Here is a 15,417-nt window from a genome sequence, read left to right on the forward strand (position 1 = left end):
GAGCCTCTGTGTCAGAATGGACATGGGGGCTGTGCTAGCTCTGGTAGACTAGAGAAACAAATTCATAAATACGCCTATGTGTAAAAGAGAGAGTCTTATATAAAGGGTATTTGTGGAGTAGGAAAGCATCCCAAACCAGTCCAGTCCAAGCCCATCAGTCCCATATTACCCCATAGGTCCAATACCAGTCTATAAAGTGCTCTTCAGACTCACGAAACACATGCAATGGCCCCGAATACAGGCCAGTCACAGGCCAGTGGGTAGAAAGTCTTTGGATCCAGTGGCGGTGTGAGTATCTCCGCACTGGCAAGGGTCTCCCTGTGGCTTCTCCAGTACCCAGGGCTGCATCAGGGTAGGTCCATGTGTCTTGTCAGCTGCTATGTCTCCCAGGGAGTGAGCAGAGGAAAAACGGGAAATCTCAGAATTGTCAGGAGAAGGCCATGCCCACTCAGAGACTGGTTAAATCTTGATTGACAGGCCAGACTCCACCCCTTCACTCGTCACCCTCAGATTGACACCAGATGATGTAACTACCAAGTGGCACACACCGCGGAGCTGTGGGTGTGGCGCTGATCAGCAGCAGACATTCATTCCTTGGGACCTCATTGCCACTGCTTGAGGGCTGGCTTTCCCGCCTCTGTTCGTTTCCTACCTGGGGAGTGGAGAAGACGCCCTGCATTCTGCCTTCTGCAGGAACCAGGCTCAGCAAGCAGCGTGCTGTGTCTGGGAGCAGGAGCCTCAGGGCTGTATAAGGAGAAAGGGCAGAAGGCTCAAGGATGTACGTGAGCTCCTTCTGAAGGCTCTCGGTCACAGTGCCAGAGCTGGCTGGTGCCCGCAAACCACAGCGGGCCACTAGCGCCTTCCCAACCCCACATTCATGGTGCCCCATGCCACCCACTGCCACTGCGCCCATTCCGACTCAGCATGACTGCAGGGGCTCCATGGCTGTGAATCTTTCACGGGCGCGACAGTCATCTTTCTGCCACGGAGCAGCGAGTGGAGTTGGACCTTGCACTTTGCAATCCAGCGCTTTGAACTTGAATGCCATCGGGCTCCTCGGTGTCCCATTAGTGGTTTGAAATCCACCACGGGCCACGGGCCCTGCCTGTGCCTTTGCCATGGGGGATCCAGCTGTGACTCAGGCAGTGGTGTGTTGTGCCCTGCTTGGCAGATGCAGATTTGTGGGGTGCTCTGCCTGCCACAGGGGCTCTGGGGACATGGCGTCAGACAGGGAGGCCCGCTGAGCTGGACCTGCTGCGGCTCAGGGGCAGTGTCTTTCCTCCAGGAAGGCACCCTGGAAGTGGCCTTGCTTGGTCGTGGGCAAGCCCTGCCAGGACACACTGCCGCTTCTTCTCAGGCCACTCACGACCGTGTCTTCTCCTCTTGTTTTGTTTCCTCCTAGGTCTCAGTCAGTCTCTCCACCTCCAGTCCTCTCCCCACCGAGGAGCCCCCTGTACCCCCTCAGTGATAGCGAGACCTCAGCCTGCAGGTACCCCAGCCACTCGAGCGCCCGGCTGCTGAAGGACTGGCACCCCCGTGACCTTTCCCCCCCAAAGCCTCAAGATCCCTGCCCAGGCACCTCGCCACCCCCCTGCCCCATCAGCGCCACCAGCCTCCGTTACCTGGACAGGAGCCCTTCCGGGCGCAAGAGAGAGGACCAGAAGGAGAATGTTCCCGGGGCGGCCCAGGATGGAGAGGGCGTAGCAGCCGGCCACCCCCTTGCCCTGAGCACGCCGTCCCTGGGCTCCACAGCCAGCCCACGGAGCCTCGTGCTGACCCGCGCTGGCACCCGGGCCCACAGCCTGGGCATCCGGGAGAAGATCTCAGCATGGGAAGGCCGCCGAGAGGCCGCGCCCAGGATGAGCATGTGCCCAGAGAAGCGGGAGGGCCCGGGGGGCGACTGGGCCGCCAGTGAGGGCTGCCCCAGCGTGCTGCCCTCACCCTGCAGCTCGGAAAAGACCTTTGACTTCAAAGGCCTCCAGAGGATGAGTAGGACCTTCTCTGAGTGCTCCTACCCCGAGACCGAGGAGGAGGGAGAGGCCCTCCCGGCCCGGGACTCTCTCCACCGGCTGGAGAAACGGTCCAGCCGGAGCGAGCCCGGCGCCTTTCTCAGGGGCCACGGCAGCAAGAAGGAGAGCTCGGCAGTGCTGAGCCGCATCCAGAAAATCGAACAGGTCCTGAAGGATCAGCCGGGCCGGGGGCTCCCCCAGCTCCCCAGCAGCTGCTACAGTGTAGACCACGGGAGAAGGAAGACAGGCACGTTGGGTCCCCTGGAGGAGCCCGCAGGGAGCAGGGGTGTGAGTGCCAGCAGCCGGGCAGCAGGAGTGGCTGGTGCTTCAGGGGAGGCGGGCCCACCCCTGGAGAGGGAGTGCAGCGGCTCTGTGAAGCCGGGGACCCCCAGAGCCAGCCCCAGCTCCCAGCTACTGCCATCGCAGGACTCCCCTGATCCCGCTGTGAACCCTGTCCCCAAACCCAAGCGCACCTTTGAATACGAGGCTGACAAGAACCCCAAGAGTAAGCCAAGCAACGGTCTACCTCCTTCGCTCACACCTGCTGCTCCGCCCCCCTTGCCCTCCACCCCAGCCCCACCAGTCACCCGGAGACCCAAGAAGGACCTGCGTGGCCACCGCAAGTCCCAGAGCAGGTAATGCGTGGCCCCCTGCAGGGTCTTGTAGCTGAGCCTGTGGGTTTCTTTTCGTGAGCACAGAGCAGAACCGTGGGTCTCAGCGCACGTGCCTTCTCGGCTCGGAGGCATCCAGCCCCTGGGAGGGAGGTGGGCCTTGCGCTAGGGGACTGTGCGACAGCTCTGCGGGTCACAGGGTGCTTGAGCAGGAGAGGCCTGAGGGAAGGGAACCCGTTTTCCAGGTGCACGGTGGGCTGACGCTGCTGCCTGGGCAGGCTGAAGCACCTCTGTGGTCTCCAGGGAGGCGGCCCCTGGAGGACACGTGGGCTCTTGGCTCCACTACCTGAAATGCCAGAGTTAGGAGTGAACCGTGGTGTGAACACCGCCTGCCATCACACAGTTGTGTCAACACACTTGACATCTGCTCTCCTCTCTCCTGAGAGCTTCTGGGCCGCACAGACCCCCTGGGCCTCTAGGACCCTGGGGCAGATCTGAACTGGGAAACTCAAATGGAGCGAGAGAACATTTTACCTGCTGCTTGGCTATGCCCGGGAGCAGCCTGGGTGCGAGGCGGCTTCTGTTGGCTCTCGGGCCAGTCTCGGCAGTTCTGATGCTGGCCTCCCCACATCTAGTTAGTTGTGGCCATCTCCCCCATGCACCGTGGCAGCCGAAAGCTGACGGGTACCTTTTCCTCTGAATTGGGGTAGGCTGTGCACCGGCTTGCTTCTGAAGCCCTGCCCCCCTGCTCCTCACTGCCTGTCTGGTCTCACCGGGTCAGATGCACATTCAGAGTCATGACTCATTTCTGGGATTCTTCATCCCATTTCCACGTGTTAGGCGGAAGCCAGCATATCTCAAGGGTAAACTTCCCTGCCATGTGCAGAGAGGAAGAAATCACGGACGGTCACCCCTGGCCCTAGGCTAAGGGTGATCCCCTGCTCTGTCCCACTCCGTGGTGCTCACAGCTCTTCAGCTCTTTATCAGCCTGCCCAGAGAGTTCCCTTCTTGGTGTTCATCCAAGCCTGCTGAGCACCACGCCCCGTGCTGGGGCAGGGGACACAGAGGCCAAAGAGACGTGGCCCTTCCTCTCAAGGCAGGAGTTACCAGTCTGGTGCAGGAGATGGTGCACAGATCAGTCACAGACGCTGGGATGTTGTTCAGAGGAAAGAGCTGAACGGAGCGGCTCCGTTACAGCGCACCGTGAGGGAGGGCTGGTGGGAGGGTGAGTTGCAGAGCTCCACTGGGAAGAGCAAAGAGCCCTTAACGAGATGCAGTAAAAGAAAGGGGCTAGAGAGAGCGTATCAGCCTGGACTTACCTCCCATGTACACATGCGTGTGTACCATATATGGTGGAGCCACTTCATATACAAATTACATTGGCAAATTTAAATGGGGGACTTCTGAGAGTGCAGACTGTTCTACTGCTACCCCCTAGGGAGCCAGGTGGGAAGTTCCAACGGCTGCACCAGGACTATGATTCTTAGACTTCATACAAAAATTTTTAAGCCAGATACTCTTCTGGTTTTCAAACAAGGAACCTGTTAAAAAATGTGGAAAGAAAATAACTACAGGCAGTCCCCGGATTACAAATGAGTTCCACTTTAAAGTCAAATTTGTATGTAAGTTGGAATAGTGGGATACCATTTATAAACAAACTCACTGCCATCGATTCAGTTCTGACTCATGACGACCCTATAGGACAGGGTAGAACTAACTGTTCCTGTGGGTTTTCGAGACTACAACTCTTTACTGGAGTAGAAAGCCTTATCTGGCTGCTGAGTAGTGGCTGGTGGTTTCAAACTGCTAACCTCAGAGGTAGCAGCCCAACACGTAACCATTTTGCCGTAATAAACACTTCCAGATACACTAAAACATAATAGTCGTGTTTGGAGGCAAGTGACAAATAGTGCCCATTTGTTATGGATTGTATGTACTTCAGGATTTGCACATAATAGGTCTTAAGGGGGTTGGTTTATAGCTACAGGTTATATGGAAGTCAGACGTGTAACCTGAGGACTGCCCATGCATTGGCCCTAGATGCGTGTGTGTGTGTGTGTGTGTCCCTTCCATGGAACCCTCCAGTGGATTGTCAAGGGTCATTTGACTGAATATGATTGGGGCCGTGTTTGTGGACAAGAGAGCCACTTGCAGAAGTGATCCGTGAACAAGTGAAAACTTAGTCTCAGACCAGCAGTGAGCCAGGGACTAACATTTGGGAGCGACTTCCTTCAGCCCTCGGATATTTCGTTATGTAAGAAGTCTGGGCCAAAGACAGAGACTTGGGGGTCTTCAAGGTTGAGCTGCCTCCGGGTAACTGCCCCCGCCCCCGCCTGCCAGAGGGGCAGAGTCAGAAACACAACGGAAAAGGAGAATCTCTCACAATTGCCAGAGAGCTGGGTGGAAACTAGGAGAGCATGTCGCAGAGGCCAAATGGGGAGGAGAGCAGTACCAGCAGGAGTGTTTGGTTGGGTTGCTGGCTGTTGAGGGGCCAGGCCAGCCGAGAACAAGATGTGGCCCCTCAGGATTCTCTGGAAGAGTCAACGAGGGAGGAAGGGTTTCATTTGGCAAATAGTCTGATGGCGCAGGAAGACGCAAAAGGGGCGTCCACGGTGAGAGGAGATAGTCAGTCAGTACCTTGCCTTCTCTTCCTTGCCAGAAGCCTGCTTTAGAGCGGCTGTGGAGAGGGGGAGACTGTGGCTTGGGGCCGACACCGTCCCGATGGAAGAAAGGAGTAGAGACCGCTGTGGGACTGGAGGGACAAACAAGCCGTGGTCTCGGTGGCCTCTAGGTCAAGGGTAAAGCGGAGGACTCCTAAAGACATGGCAAAGGAGCCAGCTCCTAGCTACGGGGAAGCGGGGGCTCAGAAGTAGCTTCGACTACAAACTGCGAGCCCCACCTCAGAAGGGGTCGGATTTATTCCTGCTTCAATACACCACACCCTTGTAGTCGCCCCTCTGTCCCCCAAACAGGCCTGAGCACCACCAGGCTGCGAACCGGACGCAAGTGCACATGGGTGTGAGGCAGAGCCCAGTGCTCAGTTGCTGCGGCAGTGGCAGGGAGTTCTCAAAGAGGAGATGTTCTGTGACTCAGGCTCAAGTTGACTTGGAAGCTCGGAGTCTGGGGTCAGACCGCCAGGCGGGTCTTGTCTGCCACTTCATCTCTGTGTGCCTTGAGTTCTTCATTGGTAAACGGGACATTTCTGGGGGCCCCTGCGAGGACCGATGAAATGCCACAGCATCGGACACACAACACCTTATGTTAACGGTTGCTCTTGGTATGAGCACACCTAGGGACAAGGCCCATCATCTAGGCCTTTGGGACCATCTTTTCCTTTGAGCGGGGAATGGCGTAGCTCCGTTCCAAGGTTGACTTCGTGTAGCCAATTCTATGAAAAGGACCCCTTGGTGTTGGCTGTTGCCCAAGACCAGCCCTAAACAAGCAGGGCTGGGACCTCACTGGAATGACGTTTGCTCTTGTGACCCACAGAAAATCCCTAGAGTTTGAGGACGCGTCCAGTCTCCAGTCCCTGTACCCCTCTTCTCCCACTGAGAATGGTACTGAGAGCCAACCCAAGTTTGGATCCAAAAGCACTTTAGAAGAGAATGCCTACGAGGATATTGTGGGTAAGCAGTGGCCGAGGTGGGGGGCTGGGTCATGTCTCGGGGCGTTGGGGACGATCAGGAGTAAGATACACGAGTCCCACCTCATTCACCGCAGGCAGATGTGGCCCCCGTTTGGGTGCAAATGGGCATCAGCGGAAGTGAAGACTGAGCTGCTGCATGATTAGAGTCTGGCTCCTGAATGGACTGAAACCCAAAGCCGCTCTGGATCCACGTTGTCGTGGTTAGGGCCCCTGCGTCGGGGCGCAGGGTGAGCGGACACCCTGGCTGGCCCTGCAGCACGCTCACGCGGGTTCCTGTGCTCGAGCCCGTTGCTGCAGCCGCTGTCAGCCCTTCTCACGGAGGGCCTTCCGTGTTTTTGCTGCCTCTCTGCTCTACCCAGCCGGATGCCCTTCTCCAGGGACGGGGCGTCCGTTCCCTCAATCAAACAGCCGAGGGCCATCCGTTGCTCCATGTCGTCCGAGCCGCTACTCTTGTAGTTTCCTCCTGGTGACTTGCCCGGCCAGCATGATGGCAGTGCTCCGACGCCCCGAGGCTCTGCCCTCCCGGAACAGTGGACAGTGTGCCACCAGGCCGATGGTGCCGTGCCAGGGATGCCCTCGGGGGTGAGAGGCTGAGGAAAGCAGAAGGGTCCAGCGGGCAGGGGAAAGGCACTGCAGCTGAGGGCAGCAGTCGTGGCCATCTGAGCTCCCACTCCTCTGCCTTCCCTTTGTGGACATGTGCCCACTCTCTCGTTTGGAACACGGTGTACTGTCTTCTCTGCCCAGAGCCCTTGGCAGCACCCAGTGTAGCTTCTGCAGGCTGCAGAGGGGGCGAGGGCCTGGGGGTTTGGGGTTATCTCCTCCCCCAGGACCAGGAACCGCCAACACGGTGGTCCTCACCATTCTCCCCCCTCCCCCCCCCCCCCGCCACTGCCCAGGGATTTCCATGGGAGGATGGTTTTGTATCAACTCGCTGAAATAAAAGGAGCCCCTCCTACCATTTCCCTCGGTCGAGAGTCCCGGGATGCCAGGGCTCAGTTGAAGGTTGGGGTTTTGCGGAGGGAGGGTGAGGTGGGGCTGGGGGCCAGTGTCTAGGGGAAGAATTTTGGAAGTACTCTTCTGGGTGACAAAAAATGTTCTCTAGGCCTGCTTAAGTCGGTGTGTGCGAAAAGGCAGAGGGAAGCTTTAGCCTCCTCGTGTGTCAGAAAAGGGACCTTCTGCAGCTTTGCGACATGGTATTGTTGGGGGGTGGGCTGTTAATGGAGAAGCTGATGTGCATCTTGGGTAGGGGAACCACAGTGTCAAGTAGCCCAGAGGCAGGCACTGTGTGACCTTGTCTGAATGTCACGAGGGAGTGGGGAGCAGGGAACCAATTGACATCAGCCCAAGACTGATAATTCCTCAGAGGTAGAGGGTCAGATATCCCTCTGCCCCCCAATCTCCTCACAAGGTCTGACGCCAGCCATCTCACCTACGGCCTTCTCCGCTTTTCTGCCGGGGTCATGAAATTCCTTGTAATGGCCACACAAGACCCCATGGGTAGTACCCACAATTAGGGCATTTATTCACGAAGTCGCAGTTCATAGTTCCAGGATGGACTCAAGGGATACAGTTCTTTGATCAGGACAGCCTCTTCCCAGCCAGCCTGCAGACTTCTCTCTGGTGGTTGGCCTCTCAAGTCTGGCCTCTGCCTCGCTCAGGTCAGTGTTCACAAAGCTCTTTGGCTCTGCCAATGAGTGCCCAGAGACACCCACCCCGCCATCAAGCCACTTACGATGAACATGCTCAGCTCTCTTCCTCTGTCGGTTGGCACACTCTGCGCAGCCTCCTCATCCTGTGGCCGGAAAGTGTACCCCATCTCTTGTCAGTCTCCTCGTTCGGCTGCTGTCTCTCCGCCGCCGCTTCCCTCCATCTCCCGGGGTACAGCCCTCTCTGCCTGCTGGGCTAGAGGTTCTCGGTGCAGGGGCTCCAGCTGCGACACACGCAGCTCTTTGTACTGGTAGTGAGATCCCCACTTTCCATCTTGACTCTCGGCTGGTTCTCTCTTTAAGCCCATAGGAAGGGCAGAGAGGATCAGTTCCCCACAAGGGTTTCATTCCCCTTACGTGCATGGACCTATCACCTACAACGGTGCCATGCACCGCACTGGCGTTATGATCGAGCTGTCCAATTCCCTGACAGTGCCACACACATCTTGTTGGCACAGTCGCATTACTCCTTGGGTGGGAACGATACGACCGTGTCAAGAAAGGCCATGTAAAAACAATCCATCTCATTGCATAGAGGTAGCATGTGGGCTGGAGTGTCAGAGTGGGGACATCTTCCTGCACTGCTCCCCTCGCAGTAGGGTCTTGGGTGTGCGTGACCCGGGCATATGGCAGTGGTCCTCAACCTTCCGAATGCCGAGACCCTTGAATACAGTTCCTCAGATGGTGGTGACCCCCCAACCACAACATTATTTTCGTTGCTACTTCATCGCTGCCATTTTGCTACTGTTGTGAATCAGTTGACCCCTGTGAAAGGGTCGTTCGACCCCCGACCCCCAAGGAGTTGCGACCCATAGGTTGAGAATGGCTGGCAAATGGCATCCGTGTTTTGAGTGTTGCGCTAGGATTGTGAGGAGGGAGGTGGAAGTGGGTTTCAGCATCGGGCCTGGGCAGTGCCCTGCGCTGACCAGCCCCGGAAGGCTGGAGTGAAAGTCAAGGGAGGCAAATCTTCATCTGTTGGTTCTGATCACACCTCGCCTTTCTCCTCCCCTGAGGGAAAGGGCCTTGTTGAAGGGGGATGTCGCTCACTCTTGCCGCAGACTGACCAGCGGCTCTGACTTCCCACGAGCCCCGTTGCTGGCCTTGGCCCGGCCTGCCCGCCAATGGTACGGTTGGTTCCTGTGTCCTGCAGATGTCCAGCTCCTGCGCTGCCTCATTCCCACAGGGAGAGGAAGCAGCACCTTTAGGGAGCGTGCTACGGGGGCTGTGGGGGAGGCAGAGAGTCCATGCTGACTCTCCATCGTGCGTCTTGGCTATTCCCTTACTGGATGGGAGCGCCGTGTCTGTTACGAGACCAACGTGTCTTCTCTCTGAAGGAGGGGGCTTCGATGAGGGGCCTTTGCTGGCCTTCCTCCCACCCTAGGCAGGATGCCTGTGGAGCTGGGGAGGGCCACTGCGCAACAGGCCGGCGTTTAGCCTGCTGCCCTGCTGCTTCCTGGAGCTGTTCATTTCCGCTTGTCCGAATTGACCTCTGGCCCTGGAAGATGCCGTTATGCTGGTTTTCTACAAAGCTTCATAATTATTTCCATTCTGAGGCTGACGCTGAAAAATGCACCCAGGGAAGCAGCCTGTGAGGGAGTTCTGTGGAGTGGCCTCGGCGCCTGACCAGGGAGCCTGCGCGGCATTCCTGCAGAGAGAGATTCCCACTCCCATCAGCTAGCTGGGACTCAGAGAGAGCTTCCAGGAACTTGAGTGGGACGCGAGCGGGGAGCAGAGCCAGGGGGCCTGGACAGCAAAGCTTCCCAAATCTCTCTCTCTCTCTCTCTCTCTCTCTCTCTCTCCTTCCTCTCTCTGGGAAAGCCAATGAGGAAGAGGGGGCACCCACCAGGATGGAGAAAAGGAACAAGGGAGGTTCCAGGGGACCTGGGTGCAGGACTTTCAGGGTGAGGGGTGGAGACAATAGCTGGCCCGTTAGAGCGCCCAGCAGATGTGCCCGCCCGTGCTTGGGAGGAGCTGGGCTCCTACTCAATGTGAGAGCGAGAAGAAGCGGAGAACCAAGAGGAGCAACGGGTTGGAAGAGGGGAAGGTCAAGAGGCAGCTGCAGGCCCCCCACTACCCTAGCTGTGGGTGTGAGCATGCTCCGTGCCTGTGTGTGCGCACCCCCCCCTCCCCTCCCCAGATGGTTCTTCCATATGTGGCAAATGACCATAAGGAGCCTGGGAGAGTAGGAGGGCAGGACTGGCCAGGGCTGGATGCTTCCAGAGGAGGATTAGTGTGAGAAGTTTTGAGTCTTGACAACCCCCTCAGAAGAGTGCAAAACAGAAATTCTTGGCGATGCCCTTGTCCCTTATCTCATCAGCAAAGCTGGGAAAGGCCGCAGCCTCTGGCTTCCCCAGCTGGAGGTTGATGGGATGGGGCTGCGCAGGGCCAGGCCTGCATGGAGGAGGACCTCCTCCTTTGACCTCCTTCAAGGGCACTGTGGCCCTCCCTTGAGGAAGCTAGGCAGGAATGTCAGTGAAAGCCCTGTGGTCCGCTGACTTCCTGCCAATCACCCACCCCCGCAGCTTCCACTGCCTGCACTGTGGTGACGCTGCCCACTGCACCCTTGAGGTGGTTCTCAGGATCACTCCCCAACCTCCTCCCCCTCCTCACCCCTTCGCGTTTGGGTTCTAGGCCTTTGCCTCAGGGTTTGTACTCAGCAGGTTCCATTAACAAGGTTCCGAGACACAGGACTCCCCACCCTGAGCCTGCAGTGGTGTGTGCACATCCCCACCTGCTGGGCACTGTTACTGCCCAGAGAGATTGCTCAGGAGATCTCTGTGAGGCAACTCAGAAGGGCCAGGAAGCTGGGGCTGGACTGTGAAGGGGCCCAGCTAAGGCAGAGGAAGGGGCCAGCAGTCTTTTCCTGGACAAATGACAAGTGGCCTGATTATATCGGAGAGGATGCTGGAGGACAGAGGCTAGGACTAGGCCTGGGCAGGAAGAGCGTGCACCCCAGGCTTTGCCAGAATCTGGTTGCCAGAGGCACCCCTGGCCCCGAGACCCCCGTGTTCCCAAGCGTCTCCCCTGCAGTGCCATGGACATGCAGGGTTGTGATACATCTAATGCTTTCGGGAACCTCAATCTCTTGCTATGTTTCCCCAAACTCTTGGGTTTTACAACAGTACCAAAAGCTCGGTTTGGGGGGAAAGATGAAGCGTGGAGAGGAGGGACACACCTATCTAAAGCATTGGCTCTCTGCATTAGGGGGAAGCGTCGTGTGGCATCCCCCGGGACACGTTTGGTGGCTGTCATATCATCTGGTGGGGAAAGGCCAGAGTGGCTGCCAAGCATCCCACAGATGCCTGTGATGTAGCCCCACATTTCAGTGGTGCTGGGGCTGATGCACCCCTGTCAGAAGACTGGGGCACGATCTTCCTGTAGGTCAGGGGATGATGACACTGACATAGGCTGGTCACCCGGGCCAAGGAATTTGGACTCCATCGACCTTGTAATAAATGTTGTTCCTACTGGGATCTGGGTAGTGCTGCTCTGGGCCTGTTTCAAGGGAGCAGGAAAAGTGTCTCCCGGCAGCCCCCCATTCTTGGCCGCCATCCCCTGTAGGGCATATACTGGGGAGGAACCAAGAAGTGGGCAGTCGATCCTGATCACTCTCGGTGTGCCTGGCCTCGGGGAGGCTGGAGACCAACGTGCAGGGATACCAGGTTAGAGATTTGGATTCTTGCAGCGTGGCTGGCTGCTGGGGCCAGCTCTGCTTAGTCAGGGCTCTGGAATGGAGACAAGTCATTTTAACAGCCCGAGTGAGTTACAAAGATCTGCTCAGTTGCCATGGACTCAGCCTGGTGTTTGGGAATCAACTTTATCTGGTCCCAGATCCTTTCCCAACCCGCTTTTGACCCATCAATGTGTGTCTTCCAGTCTAGGGAGCTCTGCCTGAGTCGCCATGCTGCTTTCCCGAAGGGTAGCCCCTAAACTCGCTGATGGTCATCAGTCCGTGGAAACCCCGCAGCCCACCCGCAGGGCCAAGTCGGTTCCTATGAAGATTGCGATCTTGGAAGCTCTGGGGGGGCCGTTTCAATGGGTCATGTAGGGTGGCCATGAGTCAGAATGGACTGGAGGCCACGGTTTGGCAAGTTCAGAGTAAGCAGCTAGGTCCTATTCCTGGCTAATGTGAAGGTTGAAATGCTTGACTAGCAGCCAAAAGACCGACAGTTTAACCCTACCCAGCCGTACCTGAGGAGATAAGTCAGGCAGTCTGCCTCTAAAAAGTCACAACCTTGCCACCCCCGGGCAGCATTTCTCTGTGCACGCATGGGGTATGCATATGAGTCGGAATCATTTCGCCAGCCACCGACAACTACAGAGAAGAGAGGCCACAGTGTGAGGAATCTCGGCTTTGAAAACTGAGGACTCCATTAACCTGTAAGGCTTGGGTTTTCTCCTGTGCTCAGCTCCCAGAACACTTGGTCTCCCAGCTGTCTTTGCTTCTAGTCCTGGAGCTCTGTTGTACCCCAGCTCCCTGAGCAGTGGGGTGGGCAGTTGTGCTATGTGGGCACGAGACACGGCCAGGGTGCTTGGAAGGGCAGGCCCGGGGCTCAGTGGTCACCAGGCTCGGTCCTGCTACTGGACAGTGAGACACTGGTGTGAGCTTTTCTCTCACCTCCTGAGATGCCCGGTTCTAGGCCCTGGTTGCTGCAAGTTCCAAATAGTGATGGGAGCCAGGGTGGGGGGTGGTCTGGAAAAGACAAGGGAGGCAAGGGCGGAGTAGGGGTGGGTAACAGGGCTCTATTTATTCCAGGACCCCACGGACCCTGTGACTGTGTCTGCTGCCAGGATTGAGCCAGGACCACCCTGACTCCCGTTAGCGTGTTGTAGCAAAGCCCAGGCCTAGGTCGGGGAGGGTGCAGCAAGGAGGGCTGCCTTCCTCTCCAAGCCTTGTGTTCTCCTGGGGCAGGGACCGTGCTTTGAACTTAGAACGTCTCTGAGATTCTTCTGGGAGCACCACTGTGCTCCCTGCTGCCAGGGATTTAGGAAGCAAGACCTTGTTCAGCTCCTTCTCCCAGACACGTGTCAAGACTTTCTCCCATGCCATGTCTCTCAGAAGGAGCGTTTAACCCCAGAGGGAAGCAGGGGAGTCCTCTGCTTGCTAAGGTAGGCAGTAGAGGCAGACACTGTCGTAACTGAACAGGCTGCAGTGCGTAGACTTACTCATTGATCCGGGTGCTGGAGTGACCTCAGAGAACCAGACGAAACCCCCACAAGGCTCGCCGAACAATCCAAACAGCGGGAGGGAGAGCTGATCTAGCCCTGCTCCCTGGAGTTCCCTAGATTTGTGGAAGAATGCCTCCACGCCCATCCACAAAAGTTGCTTCTCCGGGCGAGGGCCGGCAAAGGGACAGCTGTGTGCTGTGTAGCCTAGGAAAGCCTGCCCTACCTTGAGCTGGGTATCCATTCCGGCGGCTTTCCCTGCACGGGAAGTAGAGCCAAGGGAAGATTCCTGGTGTTGGCTGTGTCCTCTGGCTGGGCACAGGCAAGAGTAGCTAGCGAGCCGGTCTTGTGCAATCTCTGAATATATAAAACAGAGGCCAGACGAGGCTGAGCAGAACTGGGGGTAGGATGGCGGGGGGGGGGGGGTGTTCAGCTTCTGGACCTGGGGCCGGTCTCTTGTCTGTAGCCTCCACTGCAGACAGGCAACCACATGCCAGGCAGAAGCTATCCCCTTTGGTTCACAGGAATTCTGCTCGTGTGTGTGTGTGTGTGTGTGTGTACATACACACACGCATGCACTTCCTCTCCTTCATCTAACTTTTCCTCCTCTGCAGGAGATCTGCCCAAGGAGAATCCATACGAGGATGTGGACTTAAAGAGCAGAAGGGCAGGACGAAAATCCCAGCAGCTGCCTGAGAACTCCACAGACTCTCTGCACAGGATGTGGCGTCCCCAGGACAGGAAGTACACCACTGCCACCCAGGTAACGGCAGCCCCCGCTGGCCTGCGGGGTCAGCACAGTGGCCACCATGGGGCCTGTCCTCCAGGGCTTGGGCTCAGCTCCTACTCAGGCTCCCCCCCACCCACCACCACCACCAGTGCCTGGTGGCACAGGGTTACGCTGCTCACCATGAGATCAGCAGATTGAAACCACCAGCCACTCCATGGAAGAAAGCAGAGGCTTTCTACTCTTGTAATGAATTATAGTCTCAGAGGCTCACAGGGGCCAGTTCCACTTTGCCCTAAAGGGTCGCTGTGAGTCAGAAGGTTTGTTGTGGTTTGCCTGAGTGCTTGGCAGAAGGGGCCCCAGGGGAGAGCTCTGGGCTGAGATTTCCGCTGAAACCCTTGTGGATGACGGAGCCTCCATCCTATCCTATCCGCAGGGATGTCCTATCCTTTCTTCCCCTCCCTTCCTGAGCTCTCAGCTGCAGAGCTAAGCCTGGTCTCCCTGCTGTCTCCTGGCTTGTTCGCGCCCCTCCCTTTCTCTGAGGGACTGGAAGCTAGGGCTCTGGCTCGTTCTACTTGGAGTTTCCCGGCTCTTGCAGGCATGACCTGAGTCCTAGCAGTTAGGGGCCAGGTACAGGCCCCAACGCTCAGATCTGGAGAGCCAGGCCCAGATCTGTCTACCAGGCCCGGGGCCAGCCCTCTGGACAAGGATAGGAATGGACAGAGAGGCCACAAAGCAAGAAAGCGCAAAGTCAAGGGGGCCCAGATTTGTGACTTCCCTCTGCCCTGTTCTTGTACCAGGTGGTATGGGGGGCAGGAGGATGGAGGGAGCTCTCTGACCATCTTTGCTATTTTCCTCGGGGACCCTTCACCTTATCCGGGCAACTCTAATTCTCCGTGCGCACGGATGGACCTGGAAGTTTTATAACAAGCGTTTCTTCCTCGGGCTTTAGAATGACGTGATTGTTTGTATAAAGCATTCACCTTTGTCATGTGCTCTGTTCAGACAGGCTCCCATTGACTGTGTATTGCCAGACTAATTGGGTGGGAGAGGAAATGGAGGGGTGGGGAGAAAGGAGGCTTTGCGGAAAAGTGATGAGGGGAGAGGCCAGTCCAGATGGAGACGCCTGAGGGAGGCCTGACTGCAGGGTGTGCAGAGGGCCTGTCTCCCGCAGTAGCAGGATCCACTTGCAGGAAGGGGTCCTTCTACAGGGAAGGAAGCAGCAGGCAGCAGAGGCTGGGCCACAGGCACAGGCCGGGACCTGGGGTGGGGGCGGTGAGGAAGTCAGTTGAACCCAAGGCCTCCCTTCCCTGGGCTTTGGCTTTCTGTGTCCAGAGCCTCTGTGTTCTCCCTGAGAGAAGGGCCCCCAGCCAGGATGGCTCAGCAGAGCGGGCTGCAGGGGAAGACTGACTTTGTCTTCTGAGCTCACTATAATGAGTCCAAATCTCAGCTCTGCCCCAAAGCTCAGGAGGAGCCCCCAGGATGCTCCCCGCGCCTTCTCCTCTCACTCGGATGAGAGCGGTGTTCTTGGCCTCGGGCCGTGGCAGAGGCG

The 15,417-nt window shown here is 57.4% G+C and overlaps 1 protein-coding gene across 12 annotated transcripts in view; it reads left to right on the top strand.

The window, feature by feature from the left end:
* DENND2B (DENN domain containing 2B) overlaps positions 1-15,417 on the top strand; it is a 169,480-nt gene that overhangs the window by 135,661 nt on the left and 18,402 nt on the right. For 8 of the 12 annotated variants that reach the window (XM_075546108.1, XM_075546115.1, XM_075546111.1 and 5 more), the window contains 3 exons: positions 1,403-2,644; positions 6,110-6,246; positions 13,753-13,901. In XM_075546108.1, coding sequence (XP_075402223.1) covers positions 1,403-2,644; positions 6,110-6,246; positions 13,753-13,901 — 1,528 coding nt within the window. The remainder of the gene's footprint in view (positions 1-1,402; positions 2,645-6,109; positions 6,247-13,752; positions 13,902-15,417) is intronic. The other 4 variants (XM_075546119.1, XM_075546117.1, XM_075546120.1 and 1 more) reach the window with 1 other exon arrangement.

The sequence above is a fragment of the Tenrec ecaudatus genome, chromosome 4 (assembly GCF_050624435.1).
Source record: "Tenrec ecaudatus isolate mTenEca1 chromosome 4, mTenEca1.hap1, whole genome shotgun sequence".
NCBI classification, from domain to species: Eukaryota; Metazoa; Chordata; class Mammalia; order Afrosoricida; family Tenrecidae; genus Tenrec; species Tenrec ecaudatus.